Source organism: Myotis yumanensis, unplaced genomic scaffold (genome assembly GCF_028538775.1).
Source record: "Myotis yumanensis isolate MYYU_CA2020_CCGP unplaced genomic scaffold, mMyoYum1.0.hap1 SCAF_11, whole genome shotgun sequence".
Lineage (NCBI taxonomy): Eukaryota > Metazoa > Chordata > Mammalia > Chiroptera > Vespertilionidae > Myotis > Myotis yumanensis.
Genome location: NW_027223762.1, coordinates 19029342 through 19047620, shown reverse-complemented (window position 1 = coordinate 19047620; position 18279 = coordinate 19029342). Strand labels below are relative to the sequence as shown.

The 18279-nt window shown below is 43.4% G+C and overlaps 2 protein-coding genes across 6 annotated transcripts in view; one reads left to right on the top strand and one right to left on the bottom strand.

Annotated features, from left to right (window-relative positions):
* The window catches only part of DHX57 (DExH-box helicase 57), a 46980-nt gene extending 40655 nt beyond the window's left edge, over positions 1 to 6325 (top strand). For 3 of the 4 annotated variants that reach the window (XM_070429049.1, XM_070429051.1, XM_070429050.1), the window contains exons 23-24: positions 931 to 1131; positions 2816 to 6325. In XM_070429049.1, coding sequence (XP_070285150.1) covers positions 931 to 1131; positions 2816 to 2959 — 345 coding nt within the window. In that variant the 3' untranslated portion in view covers positions 2960 to 6325. The remainder of the gene's footprint in view (positions 1 to 930; positions 1132 to 2815) is intronic. The other variant, XR_011473153.1, reaches the window with a different exon arrangement.
* Positions 6326 to 7121: 796 nt separating this feature from the next.
* Positions 7122 to 11174, bottom strand: GEMIN6 (gem nuclear organelle associated protein 6). Of its 2 annotated transcripts, none has more exons than XM_070429048.1 (3): positions 11088 to 11174; positions 10396 to 10601; positions 7122 to 7837 (listed from the first exon to the last, which is right to left on the bottom strand). In XM_070429048.1, the coding sequence occupies exons 2-3, from the start codon at positions 10527 to 10529 to the stop codon at positions 7462 to 7464; spliced, it is 510 nt and encodes a 169-aa protein (XP_070285149.1). In that variant the 5' UTR covers positions 10530 to 10601; positions 11088 to 11174; the 3' UTR covers positions 7122 to 7461. The 2 variants fall into 2 exon arrangements, with proteins under 2 accessions (XP_070285149.1, XP_070285148.1); XM_070429047.1 differs by having other exon boundaries at positions 10878 to 11137.
* Positions 11175 to 18279: the final 7105 nt, after the last annotated feature.

The following is an 18279-nucleotide window of genomic DNA, read 5'->3' as shown; positions in this document are numbered from 1 at the left end:
ACTTGCTGTGCCCAGCAGCATCACTGGGGAAGACAGGCAAGCAAACCACCTCAGCTTGGTGACACATGTTATGAAGAGAAATCAGTCAGAGAGATTGAGAGATAGGAGAGGGGCTGTTTTCCGTAGAGTGGTCAGGAAAGAACTCTCTGGGGAGCAAATCCTAAGGGCAGGGAAGGGCGAGCCATGCAGGTATCTAAAGAGAACATTCCAGCAGAGGAAATAAGTGTGAAGACCATGAGAGGGAGCGTATTGGTGTGTTCCAGGAAGTGCAGTGGGATGATTAGGATGAGGGTGGCGGGTGAATTGGGACAAGTAGGCAATGGTCAGGTCATGTAGGACCTTGTGAGCCATGGCAGGGATCTGGGATTTTGTCTGTGGGAAATCATTGGAGCCTTTTGAGCCCTAACTGGATTTGTGTTTTTAAACCATCTCTGTGGTTGCTGTGTGGAATAGAAGCTGTAAAGATGCAAAGGAGCAGGGCGAGTACTTAGGAGGTACTGCGCAAGGGGATGGCTATAGAAGTGGTTAGAACGTGTCAGTTCATTATGTATTTTGAAAATAGAGCTGGCAGGACTTAGCAAGGTGACGGGACTTAGCGATGATGTAGATAGAGTGAGGGGGAGAAAGTACAATCAAGGATGACTCTTTGGGGTTTGAGCAACGGGGTGAAGGGGGGTGCCATTTACTTAGATAATGAACACTGCATGGAGGGGAATCAAGAATTTCTTCTGAACATAAGAAATTTGACGTGCTTATTGGAGCCCAAGTGGAGATGTCAAGTAGGTAGTTGCACATACAAGTCTGGAAAGGTACAGACTGGAGATGATTTTGTAAGTCACCGACAGGTGATATTTGCATCAATGGGACTGGTGGAGGCCCCCTCATGTTGCCAGTGACATTGCTGTCATCACCTGAGGTTTTATGCTCCAGGTCAGACACTTTGACAGCCCCTACCTGCTGTACCACGAGAAGATCAAAACCAGCCGGGTGTTCATCCGCGACTGCAGCATGGTGTCTGTGTACCCGCTGGTCTTGTTCGGAGGAGGCCAAGTGAATGTGCAGCTTCAAAGGGGAGAGTTCGTCGTCTCCTTGGATGATGGTTGGATTCGTTTTGCGGCTGCTTCGCATCAGGTAAGGACAGATCCATCCTGTGAGTCTCAAGCCATGAAGGGACTTGATAATATGAAGTATAGGGCATTCCTTCAGGGACCAAGGACAACAGAGCTGGTTAAGATTGAATGATGGTTCTGCAGTGATATACTAAGAAAGGGTGAGGCTGGAGTGACACCAGAGGCAGAGCCTTAGTAAGACTTCCGGCAGCACACCTGAGAGGAGGAGCCCAGGCTGGGCTGGTGTGGGCGATTCTGGACAGAAGCTGTGAGTGAGGTGTTGGACCTTCCTCATTGATATGCAAATAATGTGCTCACCAAAGAAAAATCAGAAAATATAGATGAGCAAAAATAAATAAAAATCAACCCTGAGTCTACCTCTACCATGAAAAAAACAGGTAATGGATCTGAATTCTTTTATTCTCAGGTCTCAGTTATGCACTATGTGGAGCCTGCAGAAAATATTTAAGGGGCAGTACATATATTTAAGGAATAAAAACTCAGCTTAACACTTGCATCTGTTAGAAATCTTACATCGCCAGAAGCAAAAACACCAACTCAAACAAAGGGAATATACTGGTGTATTTAACTGTAAAGTCTAAAGCAGCAATCCAATAGAAATATGTGAGCCACTATGTAATTTCAATTTTTGTAGTAGCCACATTTAAAAAAAGTAAAAAGAAGTCAAATTAATCTTAATATATATGAAATAACTTAATACATCTAAGAGATTTTAATTTCAACACATAATCAATATAAAAATTTATTGAGATACTTTACATTCTGTTTTCGTACTAAGTCTTCAAACTCTGGTGTGTGTTTTACCTTCACAGGACAGTTCGCTTTGGACCAGCCACGTTTCATGTGGTCATTAGATTGGCCGCAGGTGACTGCTGGCTGCCATACTGGACAGTGCAGGTCAGAAAGGCCAGGCAGGGAGATTCAGTTCAGCAACTCAATGGCGATAAAGCCTGGCTGACCTGTGGGTAGCAGGATGGCTGTGGTGGCACCAGGCCTGACCTCATGCAGCATACTGTCCAGAGGGAAGACCAAATCCTTTCCTAAAAGTTCCATTGAACCTTCTCTTCCTAAACCAGTTCTTGTGTCCAAAGGAATGTCATGGGCGCTAAGGCCGGAATTACCTGAGCCATTCACCCTGGCAAGGATGGCATGAGCCTGTTGGATTTAGATCAGGGTCCAAACTACACGTTGCCGAACAATGGGGGAGGGGCAAGGCAGATGTTGGGAAGACATCTACAGTGCCACTGAAACATCGGCACAAGCAAAGTTACATAAAAGTGTGGTTTTTCTCCCCACAAAAGCATAAAGTGTATCCCAAAGCTAAAAGATTTTTTAAATTCTCCTTTTTCCGGCTTCTCTTCTTGGAGCAAATTATAAAAGTTGGCCAAGCTTTAATGTGGAGAACACTACATAAAAGCCATTCTTTCAATGAGATGGGACAGAGGAGCCTTTTTATATTGGAGCCCATTTTGTATATCAGAGCTCACAGTGAGTGAATGTTCCTATTGTTGGGTCAAGAACTTTTAGAAGCATTTTTAGAATGAAAATGTATTTAGTTTCCACCCCCATCCCACTAATGAAGTTAAAATTCATACCAGGAGTCTCAAAGAATGATAACGGGCATTTCCTTTGATAATCTCCCTCTCCTGTTGGTCACGTGCCACTGACATGGCACCCCCTTTTAGGTGGCTGAATTAGTAAAGGAATTGCGCTGCGAGCTTGACCAGCTCCTCCAAGATAAGATCAAGAACCCGAGCATAGACCTGTGCATGTGTCCTCGAGGATCCCGCATCATCAGCACGATTGTGAAGCTTGTCACCACACAATAAAGACCCGTCTTAGGAGAGTGCTTGCTACTCACCTGCTTCTTGTTCACCTGGGAGACAGCAGCAGCACCTCTACCTCGAACTCAAGCTCTGTGCTGGGCTGGCCCTGATGAAGGAGCCCAGGGCCTGCACTGCCCAGGCTGCCAAGACACCGCATTCCCTTAGGGAAATTGTCCAGACTGAGTATTTCTAACAGCAGTGGGCACTCCCAGCACAATAGGAGTGTCGTGGTAAGACGTCTACAGACCCGCCTGCCTGTCTTTTTCCCTGGGACTGTCCTAGAATGAATGAAATGCGCCTGATAACACACAAGTGAATGTGTATTCTGTTTTAATCTGCATATTCTTTTTCTCCTGCTTTTTACTAGGGTGAGATAAGGGCATGAGGAGAGATACTGATTGTTTTTTCTATCATACAGGCTCAACTGAGAGAAGTTAGAACAGAGAAGAAAAAAAATCATGTGAGCAAGAAAGATTAAAATTTCATTGTAGGCTATTGGCTACAGAGTAAACTTGATTTGTGAGGGATTTTTATTTTTACTCATTCAAGGTAAGCCTTAAAAAACAAACTTAATGAGTTCTTAATTGTTACTAAAATGCAAGCTGGTCTTGTCCACAACACTCCAATTCTTAAAAGCAGAACCGTCTGAGTGTCTTTATTCTCCTGTAGGTTTTCCATTTAGAAATTACTTTGTTCTGAACTCACCCGGATCTAATGGCCACATTTCACATTACCTAAAAGGAATTTTAATGGTATTCTCAGAGCAAAGTTGGCATGGTTGAGGGAGAAAGGGTTGCCATGCCAGTGTCAGATTTACAGTCATAAAAATGCCTTCCATGAGACTTATTTCAGCCACCACTTAGGTTAATGGGGCACTGGCATTTTGAAAAAATAGGAATACATGTATATTTTCCCCGGGCATTTATCAGCGTGGCCAGGAAGAATCCCAAAGAACTGGGTGGAAAAATATTCCTGTTTGTCTAGCCCTCAGGTTTCATACCATAGCTAACATTCAAACTAATCGAGAAAAACCACCTCAATGAAGGGTGTTCCCTTTTTAAGATTTTATTTTAGTTAAATAAGACTCTTAGACTGTCCAAATTGATCATTATGAGGTGTATGTAAGCACCAGTGCACTTAAGCAGAGTGCAGACAATATCTAAGCCCTGACTTGCTATTGAAACAGGCTCAGATTACAAGAATGATTAGGCTTGGACACTTAGGAGAAATGAAGGCTAGAACTGCACTGAGCCTCTAGACAAGTTTTTAAAAGCTGTTTTGACTCTTGGTGCTACAGTGGAGGGCATGCTGCCCTAGCAGAGCCGTGGGGACTGGTAACACGTTTGCAGCAGAGCACACAGCTGGGAGCGCGCTGACTACAAAACTTCCGGTTCCAAGGACTGAGAAGTTGCTCCCCTCAGGAAGCCCTTCTTGGGCTGGTTACTTGCAGCCACATACACATGCACAAATCCTATCCTTTCATAGGTGGCCAGGATGTGAAAAGGCTGGACACCTTGAATAAGAAAATCCTCACCCCAAAACTCTTAAAATTTATGAACTATGAAAAAGATTACTCCTTTGTGATTAAAGGTCAAAATGCAGTAGAGTATTTCACTGTGGCCTGGATTTCTAAGCCCCAACAAGATTGTCAGCACGTAATGTTAATTTTGTTAAGAACTCTGTGGATGTTTTCTTAAATATTTGTTTTACTTTTATTGGATTCTAGTTAGGGAATCGTATTAATAAAATATTGGCTACAAAATTAGTCTGCACTACTGTTTTGTACTATGTCTAGCTGAGTTCTCAGAAAATAGAAGAGCTAACCATTCTTACAGAGGTGGTCATAGGTTGACAGCATTAGCTCTGTCTTCCTCCTGGACTTCATATCTGGTTAGAGCGTAGGCCTGCGCACCACAGGGTCACACATTTAATTCTCTGTCAAGGGCACATATCTGGGTTGCAGGTTCAATCCCAGCCCCAGTTGGGGTGCATGCGGGAGGCAACCAATCGATGTATCTCTCTCACATCGATGTGTTTTCCCTCTCTCTCTTCCTCTCTCTCTCTCCCTCTCCCTCTCCCTCCCAAAATGGAAAATATCCTCAGGTGAAGACTAACAACAGCAAAAAAGAATTTGAGAAAATTCTATATACAAATAAGAAAAGCGCACATATGGGTAGAGATATCTTTAAAATATCCTACCATTAAAAACAAAAACAAAGTCCTGTTTTAAGTTTTTAAAACACTTACTTTGAAAATGTGAAAATAAGTTAAACTATGCCTTTCGAAGATATGACTTATATGTGATTCTATTACTGCTAACACTTTCCACTTTGAAACTCGGATTCTCACACTTAGGCCCACATTAAAAAGTTTAAAATACACACACACACCCTTACCTTATCTTTGTGTTATCTTAAAAGAGTCCAACCTAGTAGACTTTGGCCAATATACTAAACACAATAGGGTTAAAAGGAGTATATAGTTCTATAGGTGTATGACCATAAAATGTTTAAATTTAACATCAAGCCTCATTAGGAACTATAATTTCTAGGCTTAGTAACCCTTCTAGTTTGAACTGGGGAAATCTGTTTTAGGACTTCACTATTAGTAAGATTACCAGATTGAATGTCAAAGATACGTTCTATAGAAGACAGGTGTCTTTACAAATCAGGGGCCATGCTGTACAATGGGCACCAAGGGCCTAGCTGCATGAGGAAACAAATCCAGGTTATATACCCAGCACAAAACAATCCGCAATTATAGACGTTTCTGTTCATGCCACCCTTCTGTCTCTGAAATTCACCTGTGCACTGTCCCATTTAAACTCCAGCTGTCCCCATTATTTCTAGCCCGTAAATCTTTATTCCATCCTTTTGTACAGTAAGCCTGGCTAAGACTGGACTAATTGAAGCATGCAGTCTGATTAGTGAACAAGAGGCCAGTTGTTCAGTTTACACCTAGTGTGTGCTACCTATCTAGTTTGAGACCCATATTGGGACCTCAGAAATTCTTCCATTTATGCTAATTTCAATATAACCAACTTAAACAGGTGCCATGTGCCAGTCACCCTAGGAACTCAGGATAGAGATAAGCAGGGACACAGGAAAAACAGGGTAACAATAAAGTTTACTTGAGAAAATTCATCAGGAACATAATATACCCCCTGCAAGAGCCTCTGAAGGTTCTAAAAAGACTGGATGTGTGGAATCTAATGAACAGAATAAACTGATGAACAAAATAGATCCAGAGACATAGAAGCATGGAACAACTCTGGAATCTCAGAGGGAAGGCAGGGAAGGGTGGTTGGGTGGGAAGAGATCAACCAAAGAATTTGTATGTATAACCCATGGATGCAGACAATAGGGTGATGAAGGCCTGATTGGGGGGAGGGTGGCGAGGGGGACATATGTAATACTTTCAACAATAAAGATTTTAAAAAAAGACTGAATGACTATGTTGAAATTAAAAGGAAGGGTGCTGCCTGGCCGGTGTGGTTCAGAGGTTTGAGTGTCGACCTATGAACCAGGTCACTGTTCAATTCCTGGTCAGGGCACATGCCTGGGTTGCGGACTCGATCCCCAGTGTGGGGCCTGCAGGAGGCAGCCGATCACTGAGTCGCTCTCATCATTGATGTTTCTCTCTCTCTCTCCCCCTTCCTATCTGAAATCAATATACTTTTTAAAAACTTTTAACAAATGGAGGTAGCAAGCTGGATTTGTCCCAAGGGCCCAAATTTTGTTCACCCCTATCCTAGGGAGTCAGGGCCTTGGAGTTCTAATCTAATATGACCCTGCAGTCATTCTAGACATGCCCACGGAAAGAACCCCAAATAACCTGAGCTGCCTTTCTCGGCCAGAGGCCTCCATCTAGTCCTGGCGCTGCCTGGCTCCCGTGGCCAGGTGTGGCGAAGCACACTGCCTGCACTCCCCTCGGGGAACCCTAACCTGAGGAAGGGGGCCTGGGTGGAGGAACTGAGTTGAATTCAGCTGCAGGCTACCTGTCACATTTACCTTTTCCCTCAGAGATATCAACTTGTTCTCACTTTAAAGGCTTTGAGGGTTATATGGCTTGTGTGTTAAGATATTTACCACTAGTCAAAACTTGCAAGTGTCAAGCAATTTCATTATTACACACACACCAAAAAAATTTAGACACATATAGTTAGTGCAAGGGACTAATAATGCATTTAATATTAAATGTAACATGTTGCGTTTTTCCAAATACATTTCTTGCCTAACAAAAATGGAGGTATAGCTCCCTCAGAAGAAAGGACTTACAATCCTTGTGCTAATTTTGTTGCATGTGATGTTCTCCTTGCAACAGTACACTTATTAGCATTCATAATCCACATCTTTGGTTTTTACCAAAACAAATTAAAACACACACACACACACACACACACACTTGTGTGCCTTTAACGTCCTGTCGTATGATGGCCTTAAAATTCAAAACATTTTATGAAGAAAAAAAAGTCTTATTTCAGTGCACCCATAGTTCTCGGGTTCTCACTGGGAAGCTGCAAGATGTCCTTGAATAAGATCCTGGACACGGGACAGAATAATCTCATTAGAACTGCTGCAATTTTCTGGACCGTATGGTGGGTCTATAGTCAGGACCCCAGCCACACAAAGAGTCCTTGGTGAATCTCCCTGTTCAGTGACCGGGATGTGGTTCTTCTCAAGCCATTTCTTTAGGCTGTTCTTTCTCTTTTCCAGATCCTCAAGGTTGTGTGGCTGACAGTCTCCAGATGTGAACAAATGCATCAGCTTCTCTCTTACCCCTTGGTCCCCTTCATTCACAGTTTCAACAGTCTGCACGGCATGTCCCATAATTCCAGTCACAGACATACTGCCATCTTCAAGGAAGTTCACAAGGACAATACTTTGGAGAAAAAGTAAGTTCAGAGATTTGCAAAAGAAAAACCTAAAGGCCCATAAAACTATGGAAGAAGCAATGGATTAAGAGGCATTAACCCCAGCAAGTCAATAGAATAATAGGGAATGTTCTTCCCTGTTTAAAATGAATCCTCTCACCACCAGATGTTTTCACTTGTTCAGTAAGCATTCATTGAGGGCCTAAACATCTAAACTTTTTGTCCAGCCTAAAGCACTCATTGTGAAAGGCAGTGAAAGCATTACTTAAAGAATTATAAATGCTTTAAATGTGTATTAAAAAGCAACGAGGGTACAGATTTAACTTTTAGAATTAAAAAAAAAAAAAATTGAATACTCTCCTTCAAAGCAGACCAAAGAAAATATCAAAGCACAAAATTAATAATTAAACAAGAGTCACTAAGACAGGGGTGGGCAAACTTTTTGACTCGAGGGCCACAATGGGTTCTTAAACTGGACCGGAGGGTCGGAACAAAAGCATGGATGGAGTGTTTGTGTGAACTAATATAAATTCAAAGTAAACATCATTACATAAAAGGGTACGGTCTTTTTTTTTTTTTTTTTTTAGTTTTATTCATTTCAAACGGGCCAGATCTGGCCCGCGGGCCGTAGTTTGCCCACGGTTGCACTAAGAGGATGAAAGCCAAAAATTGGTTCTTTTTTCCCCCTCACCCAAGGACATTTTTCCATTGATTTTTAGAGAGTGGAAGAGAGGGAGGGAGAGAGACATCAATGTGAGAGAGACACATGGATTGGTTGCCTCCTGCACTGGGGTTGAAGCCTGCAACCAAGGCACATGCCCTTGACCGGAGTCGAACCTGGAGCCCTTCAGTCCACAGTCCAATGCTCTATCCAGTAAGCCAAACCAGCTAGGGCCAAAAACTGGTTCTTTAAAACAAATTCACAAAACTCAGCAAGATTAATAACAAAAAATAAAGAAGGCCCTGACCAGGTAGCTCACTTGATTAGAGCGTTGTCCTGATACACCAAGGCTGAGGGTTCACTCTCCGGTTAGGGCACATACAAGCAATCAATAAATGCATAAATAAGTGGAACAATAAATCAATGTTTCTCTCTTCCTTTCTCTACAATCAATAAATTTTTAAAAAATTAAAGAAGATACATATAAATCATATTAGGAATAAAGCATTATAAAATATTAACAAATTTAGTCTAATAATTTTGAACTTAAAACAAAACCTTCTGGAAAATGTTTCTACTATTGTCTCAAAAAAAAAGAGTGTAAGTAGTCCTATAATCTTAAAATAAAAACTAAATAACTAGTTTAGCCCAACCAGTGTGGCTCAGTTGGTTGAGCATCATCCCATGCACCAGGAGATCACAGATTCGATTCCTAGTCAGGGCACATGCCCAGGTTTTGGGTTTGATCCCCAATAGGGGGCATGCTGGAGGCAGCTGATAATACATTTCTCTCTCTCCCTCTCCCTCTCTAAAATCAAATCAGTAAAAATTAATAAACTACATCCTAATAATGCAATAAGCTCAACCCAGAATGTGTTCAATTCTATCAAATACTCCCTTTCTTCAACAAATAAGAAACATGAAAACTAAAAAGAGAAACTGCAGACTTATAGATTAAGATACTTAAGAGACAGCCCTACCCAGTTTGGCTCAGTGGATAGAGCATTAGCTTGCGGACCGAAGGGTCCCAGGTTCGATGCCGGTCAAGGGCACATGCCTGGGTTTCGGGTTTGGTCCAACGTGCGGGAGGCAGCCAATCAATGATTCCCTCTCATCATTGATGTTTCTATCTATCTCTCCCTCTCCCTTCCTCTCTGAAATCAATAAAAAAAATATTTTTTTTTTAAAAGATACTTAAGAGACATATCAACCAAACTGATAAACCAATATAAAGATACTTTGAAGACAAGTGAACCTGAACTCCGAGAAGGATTTAGCTAATATTAAAATTATTATTACTGTTCTTAAGTGTTATAATATTGTGCTTACATTTATTAGAGTCCCTATCTACTAAGAGATATTGAAGTACTTATGAACAAAATTTATATGCCTACAATTGGCTTTAAAATACATGGAAGGAGGTGTAAGGTTAGTGTGTGTTATACCATGCTCTTTATATTTTATGTTATGTTTAAAATTTTACAATAAAATGTAGTAAGAAAAGAAATGTCTCGCCCCATTGGCGTGGCTCAGTGGTTGAGCCTCCACCTATGAACCAGGAGGTCACTGTTTGATCCTCGGTCAGGGCACATGCCCGGGTGGCAGGCTCGATCCCGTGTGGGGCGTGCAGGAGGCAATGATCAATGATTCTCTCATCATTGATGTTTCTCTATACCTCTCCCTTCTTCCCTGAAATCAATAAAATATATATATTTTTTAAATGTCTCATTTCTACTAACTTGGTTGGTATGACAAGGTAATCCATAGGTAGAGCTGCACTTAGATTCAAAGAATGAAATTCTTATACGGGAATAATTAGCCTTTCATTATCGGCTTTCCGAGTTTGTATGTGAGAGGCAGCACAAAGGGGTGTCATGATTTCAGGGAAGCAGGACCCATACTCACTTGGCAGAGACGGGGTCTGTGGTTAAAACCCATCCTTTATAGTCCTTCTCACTCGCTGTCACTCTGACTTCTTTGTAAGTGTAATCTTGCCATTCTAAGGGCCCTCTCTTCGTCCATTCATTCACGGCTGCCATCTGGCTAGATCTAAAACCACCACCAGTTCGGGTTAACGTATGCTCCACGCCAGCAAATCCCTAATCTTCACCCTAGACGTAAAGAAATCCTGTCATTTGCCTCAAGTTCCATATCAGAAAAACAGTTAACAGTATTTACTCTTCGGTCTGAAAGCGGCCGCGGGGCCGCCTGGGTAACACGGGCCTCCTCCTAGTCCACCCATCCCGGTCCAGGCCGCCGCCTCGCGGGCTCTCAACGCCCGTCTGCGGAGGCGCAAGCCCTTCACCTCTGGCCTCCTCCCCCGGAGGAGCTCGCTCCACGCCACTTTTAGCCAAAAGCTGAAAAGGGAAACTCGGCTAGGCACCCACTCGCTCGCTGGCTCCTTGTCTGCAGGATCTCTCCGGCCCGGATTGGTCACAACGTCCTCCGACAATCTGTCTGGAGGCTGCAGAGCCCGGGCGACGGCAGGGGAGGCTGCAGAGCTCAGACTCCTGGCCTCTCCTCAGCCGCGTGGTACCCAGGGCCGTCCTCAAACCAGGTGGTCCTTAATGCCTAACCCTCAAAAACGAGACAGGTACCGGTTAAAACTGGGGGCAGCGCCAAGGACTCGGCAACCACGTGAAGAGGAAGGAGTCTCTTCCCGAGCGGAGCCCGCCGGGGTCCGGCATGCTTTGCGCCGTGTCGTCACTTCCTCCCCCCAGAATTCTCTGTTTTGTAGTCCCTGGTTGTTATCAAACCTAGAGGTCTGAGAGCCGCGGCCCCAGAGTGCTGGAGGCTGGGTGCAGGGTGTGGGCAGGGGCTGAGATATTTTTTGTGTACTAATAATAAGCCGCCTTGTTCGCTGGGGCCACCCTTCTCCACTGCCGCCACGGTGGATATTTCAAAAAAAATTTTTTAAAGAGGAAATTGCTCGTGCCAGGTCCTCGTTGATAGTAGAAATGGAATTCCTCCACTTTGCCATGGATTCAAAGCACATGAACCCTCCAGGTAAATCCTAAAGCTCCGGGCGTGTGAGGTGAAAGTGCCTTGGACAAAAGCGGCAGAGCCAAGGCATTTCTTGTTTGCTCTGTGTAAGGCAGTTAAGGTGCCTGCTCCTTTGGGTGTGTCTTCGGTGCAGTCCTGCAGGAGGTGCAGAAGCTGGAGAGAAAAGCACGGGGTTTGGTTGAATGCCATCTAGACAAAAACTCTCTACAAACGCCCCCGCACCCAAGTGGAAAAAGTGCAAAAGACGAGTTCCAACCACAGGTTTCTGGACGCGTACCTCGTTGGCTCCTGGTTGGATCCTGAAAAGTGATACAAGGTGAACACTAAAACTGAATTAGGACTGTTAAACCACGATGTAGCCCAGCCACGTGGCTCAGTGGTTGAGCTAGAGTGAACCAGAAGATCACTGTTTGATTCTGATCAGGGCACAAGCCCGATTATGGGCTAGATCCCCTGTAGGGGGGCGGGCGTGCAGGAGGCAGCTAATCAATTATTCTCTCTGATCATTGATGTTTCTCTCCCTCTCCCTTCCTCTCTGAAATCAATAAGAATTTAAAAAAAAAAAAAAACACATACACACAGTGTAGAAAACATTGAAAATTAACCAGCTTGGCTTAAGTTACCCCTTTTAAAGTGGAGACAGCAATTTCTTTCCCTTCTCTCCGTTATCCCATTAGTCTCCTAACTAAAGGCTCATTTTCAGCATCCCTGATGCAAATCCTCCCCAACACAAGTTCTCAGTAGGACCCTCTTCTGTAGTCTGTAGTGACTGAGATGAGATAGTACACGTCCTTTCCCCAGACCACCCTTCCACCTGGCGTGTCCCTCATACCAGTTGGTGTCCCTTCTCTCTCATTCTCTCCTTTTCTCCCTCTCTTCCCAGTCCCTCTCCCTCCATCTCCTTCCTAAGGTCTGTCTCCCCCTCAAACCTTCACACACACACACACGTAATCCCTTCCTCTGCCAATACCAAAATGGCTTATTTTAGATTGTGGAGTATATTTATTTTAATTTTAGCAAGAAATATTTCTTGCCCAGCCGGGTGGAGCTCAGCAGTTGAGCTTTGACCCAGGAACCAAGATATCACTGGTTTGATTCCCAGTCAGGGCATATGCCCAGGTTGCGGGCTCCATCCCCAGTGTGGCTTGTGCAGGAGGCAGCTGATCAATGATTCTCTCTCGTTATTGATGTTTCTATCTCTCTCTCCCTTTTACTTCCTCCCTGAAATCAATAAAAATGTTTTTAAAAAAGAAATATTTTTTAAAGAAAAGTTTCCTAAGTGCCTTGATAAGTTTAAAAGTTGTCAATAGTCTTATATTGTTCACTGTTCTTTATCATGGTGCAAACATAACCCTGACCTGCCATGGCTGAACTGTCACAAATTTCAATTCATTGTTGGGTGGTCTTAAAAGTAGGTAAAAAATGAAGTGGGAATGGGATGGTAATTTACCATGTTTTCCATGCAAGGTAAGGGCAGAAAAAAATAACCCCAGTCATTTTGACCCAAGACTTTTTAATGTTCTAGCTTTTTCATTTATTCAGCAAGTAGAATCTGTTAGAAACATCTATTTGTTGTTGTTAATCTTTACCCGAGGATATTTATTCCCATTGATTTTTAGAGAGAGTGGAAGGGAGAGGAAGAGACAGAGAAAAGCATCAATGTGAGAGACACATCAATTGGTTGCCTCCACGCGAGGCAGGGGATCAAACCTACAACCCAGGTATGTGTCCTTGACTGGAAAACGAACCTCGACCCTTTGGTAGGTAAGCCAGCAGTCTAACCACTGAGCAACTGGCTAGGGCTACAGTGGGTTTTTTTGGGCCACTTTAATCTGGTTCCTGTGCACTCACACCGGCTTTAGGACTTTGGAAGTCATTTGCCTTCTTAGAGTTCTTATCTATAAGCTAAATGTGGGATTAGATGGCCCAATATCCTCTCAGCTCTAAATTGTCATGACTAAGACACACATGGTCCTTAGTAAGCCCTGTAAACCCTCTAAGCTAGCGGTTCTCAACCTGTGGGTCGCGACCTGCTCCTGCTCCTGCTCCTGAAGTTCAAAAGAAGCAAGTGTCCTTAAATATCAGCTTTTCTTTCTTTCTTTTGCTGGATGGATGGGTGGTTTGGTTATTCTGATGCAGATGTGAGTGCTGTTGTAATAAAATGAATTTCCTTTTTGTCCACTGGCAAAAAAAAAAAAAATCAGGTTGAGAACCGCTGATCTAGAGCATTGCCTAATATTAGTAGGTGGTGCCCAGTTTGAATTGAATTCTTATTTCTTAATCAGTTATATAGCGCCTAATATGTGCCAGCCATTATTTTAATAACTTTCAAACATGAACTCATTTTATATGAGTGAATAAACTAAAGAGAATGTGAAAAATTTGAGTGATGCAATGACATAATGAAATTGGTGTGTTAGAAGGATACCGAGAAATTGGATCTGGGGGAAAATCGGGACGTATAGAGCACATACAGCATGAAACTGTGTAAAATGTAGCCCCTCTACTCAACAAAGCAGTGGTATTATTAGGTGTGGGGGTGGGGGGCAGCGGAGATTCCAGAACCACTTTTCAGTTGGAATTCCAGTTTACGGGAGGCAGTATCTCCAAATGAATTCGTTATCAGGCCTCCCCAGCCTTGCCCAGAGGGGAGATTTTATAACCTCAGAGCGGGAAGATGATTTTCCCTGGCGGTAGAATGAAGATAGGACTTCCCTAGGATGAAAGTGCTTTGAACAGGCTTTGTGAACTCTAATATACTAAACAAATGTACCAAGTGAAAGTTTAGAACGCTGCTACTTTGTACGCCTTCAAATATGCCCAGATAATATCGTATGGCTAAAAATCAATGCCATTTTTTTTTTCATTGATTTCCTCTTATTCAATGAGGTAAACAATCTCAGTAGGAAGAATATAGATTTTACATAATTTTATTTTGATTTGAAAAAAACAAAGTGGAATTAACCTTTTTTATTTTCCCCTGCAATTGTCTTGGAATAAAAAAAAAGGATATCCAGCCCTAGCCGGTTTGGCTCAGTGGATAAAGTGTCGGCCTGTGGACCAAAGGGTCCTGGGTTCAATTCCGATCAAGGGCACCTACATATGTTGCAGGCTCCTCCCTGGCCCGGGCCCTGGTCAGGGGGGCCCGTGCAGGAGGCAACCAATTGATGTGTTTCTCTCACTTTGATGTTTCTCTTTTTCTTTCCCTCTCTCTTCCACTCTCTCTAAAAATCAATGGAAAAATATGCTAAGTGAGGATTAAAAAAGAAAAAGGATATCCACTACTGAGTTCCTAAAATTATAAAGAAATTTAACACTATGCAGTTATTAAACCTGGGCCAGTTCAAGGCCAGAACCTGGGCTGTGGGTAGCAATTTCACCAAGGAAACGTCAATCACAAGATGTCCTGTTAGGTCTGCAGTCTTTTCCAAGTGATTCCTTATTCTCATTGTTGCCTTGTCACCTTTTCAGCTGTGCCCCTCCGATACTATTTTGTAGCCTATTGTTATTTACATATGTGTTGGGGCAATAACTTCTGGTCGGTTCATTTAACAATCCTTTCCCACAACCTCCTGATTAATGAAGCCTGACTGATAAAACTCATTCTGTTTCCTTTGTAGGCAGAAGTGGCCATAGAAATATTTCAGGCCAATGAGATACACATGGGCATTCCTAGGAATGCTGTCTCTTCTGAAGTAAAAAAAGCAAAGCCTCCTAAGGAAAATAAATCCTTTCTTGTCCCTTCACCATTTCTCCTCCGGTCTGCCTGGCTTGGACATAGGCCTGGAGGGGAGGCATCCTCTTTCCACCATGAGGAAACATGCATGCGTAGAGAAGGCCCTATGCCAAGCCGAAAAATACAAGCTAAAAAGAGCCAGACCAGACCTGACCTTCCTATTTCAGGTTTCTTTTGTTTGGGATGAATAAACTCCTGTCGGTTTAAGCAGCTGCTTTCAGTGTTTCCACTCCCAACAAAGTATTTTTCTAACTTGTCTCCCCAGTAAGGCCCTCAGGAGAGAGACCATGCTTTATCTTTGTGTCCTCAGTACTCTGCTCAGTGCCTGCACATAGCAGGCATTCAGCAGATATTTGTTTAACCAATTAACAAATTTTCTATTCATTGTTAGAAATTGGGATAGAACACAAAATCATAATTTAGGCAGGGAGTTACTTATTTCATAAGTGACCAAGATAAAATAAGAACAGAAAAACCAAAAAATGAAAAGGAAAAAAAAAGAAAAAGCAAATAACCGATCAAATTTTAGATTGGCAAAGCAGGTAACAAAGGAACTTTTGCTTTTTCCAAGAAAGTAATTTAAATCCTCTTCACTGAAGAACAATGTATTATTCTTATTAGTGATAATAAATGTATATTAACTCAGTCTTAACACAAGAAAACCGTGAGATAGGAACTATTATTATCCCAATTTTACAGCTAAGGAACTGAGACCCAGGAGGCCCAGGGCCACACAGCTAGTTATTGACATTGCTAGGATACAAATCTAGGCAATCAGACCAGGGCCTGCCCTCTTAACCACTCTATGGTCCCATCATCTATACCAATAAAGGGGTAATATGCTAATTAGACCAGTAGGCCTTCCAGTAGACCTTCCGATGTCCTTCCAGACAAAGCCATGGTGGCAGGGCCGAGGCAGAGGTGGTTAGGGGTGATCGGGCCGGCAGGGGAGGGCAGTTGGAGGTGAGCAGGCCGGCGGAGGGGGCAGGCCGGGGGCGGGGGAGGGGGGACGTTGGGGGCAAACAGGCAGGCGGGGGGGGGGCAGTTGGGGGCAAGCAGGCCGGTGTGGGGGACAGTTAGGGGCAAGCAGGCAGGCAGGCAGGTGAGCAGTTAGGAGCCAGCAGTCCTGGATTGTGAGAGGGTACAGTCCGGGCTAAGGGACACGCCCCCTCCCGTGCACAAATTTTGTGCACCGGGCCACTAGTTATTAAATAATGATGAATAACTCAAGTACAGTTGTGTGCCTGAAAGTCATTTTTAATTAATGAGGAACATGTGTTTCAACCTAAGCATTTCTAAATCTGTAATACTAGCCCCAGATGTGCTCCCAGTGGGTTGCTTAGACACCCAAAACATTAAGATAATGTGTTTTAGCAAAGCAAACTTTCCCAGCAACTTCTTTTCCACGGGTGACTGGCTGCACAGAGGATACACTCAGGCAAACTTAATGGTCTAAAAACTAGGGACTGGCAGGAGTGGATGGGTGGATGGATGGGAAGAGATCAACCAAAGAACTGGTGTGCATATATGCATAACCCATGGGCATAGACAATAGGGTGGTGAAGACCTGGGGGGTGGGGGGCTACAAGGGGTCAATGGGGGGGGAGAGGGGACATATGTAATACTTTAAACAATAAAGATTTAAAAAAATTAAAATAAAAACTAGGGACTGATTTTATCCCTAAGGTGGGTAAAACAATACCAAGCCCCATGCCTCTGTTTACTTTCAGATTAGCCCACTAACAAATGATGCAAGTGGCTTAATTACATTGAAGAGCTGGTTTTAGGAATTGCACCTTAGGGAGAGCAGCTAAAGGGAGGGCTACTGGTGACTAAACTCTCTTGTCTTTTTTTTTCTACCCAGTGTATTTATCCTCTTGGCCCCCTCCAATGAACTTCAAAGGGTTTATAATGTGCGTGTGGATGGGGGTGAGGGGGGCTCTTTCTTTTCTGTCCTGCTGTAAATTATAGCCCCGTGTTTGAGCTTCCTAATGAAAAAAGGTGAAATATACTACTGAGCACACAGAGGGAAAATATCCTCCCTGATATAAAAACAATAAAAATTACTGAGTATGAGGGAAAACCATTCCGAGTCTATGCTTTTCAGTTCATTGTTTTGAAATGTCAGTAAGACTTTAAACTTTTTTCTCTCTTTTACCAATTAAATAAAAACATTGCAGGGCACTGGGATTCCTAGTGTAGCTACTTTTCCTATTTTATTTGTGAGTTGTATACATTTATATATATAAAAGCCAAGCAACTGGAACAACAGAATGCCTGGAATGACCAGTCACTATGACGTGCACTGCGGTAGCCAACTAGCCCGATTGGGGCCCCAATTGCCCCCACCCCAACCTGCGCAGCCCCTCCCCCAAGCTGGCCCGGCTCCTGATCGGCCCTCCTCACCCTGGTAGGGGGCGGGGTCAGCCAGACAACCTCCCACGTCCCCTCCCCGCCGCCAGATTGGCCCCAATCGGCCCCCTTCAGGGCAGGCCGACCAGACCCCACCCATGCACGAATTTGTGCACCGGGCCTCTAGTTATCTAATGACATGTTCAAAAAATATTTTTTTAAAAATATATTTTATAGATTTTTTAAAGAGAGGAAGGGAGAGAGATAGAGAGAAACATCGATGAGAGAGAAACATCGATCAGCTGCCTCCTGCACATCTCCCACTGGGGATGTGCCCGCAACCCAGGTACGTGCCCTTGACCGGAATCGAACCCGGGACCTTTCAGTCCGCAGGCCGACGCTCTATCCACTGAGCCAAACCGGTTTCGGCCAAAAAATATTTTTTGAAACCTGGCCAGGTGGCTCAGTTGGTTGGAGTATCAACCTGTGTGGGTTCAGTTCCCAGTCAGGGCACATTCCTAGGTGGGGGCATGTAAAGGAGGCAACTGATCAGTGTTTCTCTCTCCCTTCCTTTCCCTCTAAAATAGACATATCCTCAAGTGAGGATAAAAATATATATACTTTTTGAGTTTTTTGAAAATTTTCTATAACATGATTGATAAATTCATAAGTATATAAGAGAGTATCCTATATAATAA

Excerpts from the sequence above, each read along its gene's own strand:
- GEMIN6 (XM_070429048.1), bottom strand. The coding sequence starts at position 10,529 with ATGGCAGCCGTGAATGAATGGACGAAGAGAGGGCCCTTAGAATGGCAA. Across the intron at positions 7,838-10,395 it reads ACAGACCCCGTCTCTGCCAA|TATTGTCCTTGTGAACTTCC; the intron begins GTGAGTATGGGT and ends TTTTCTCCAAAG.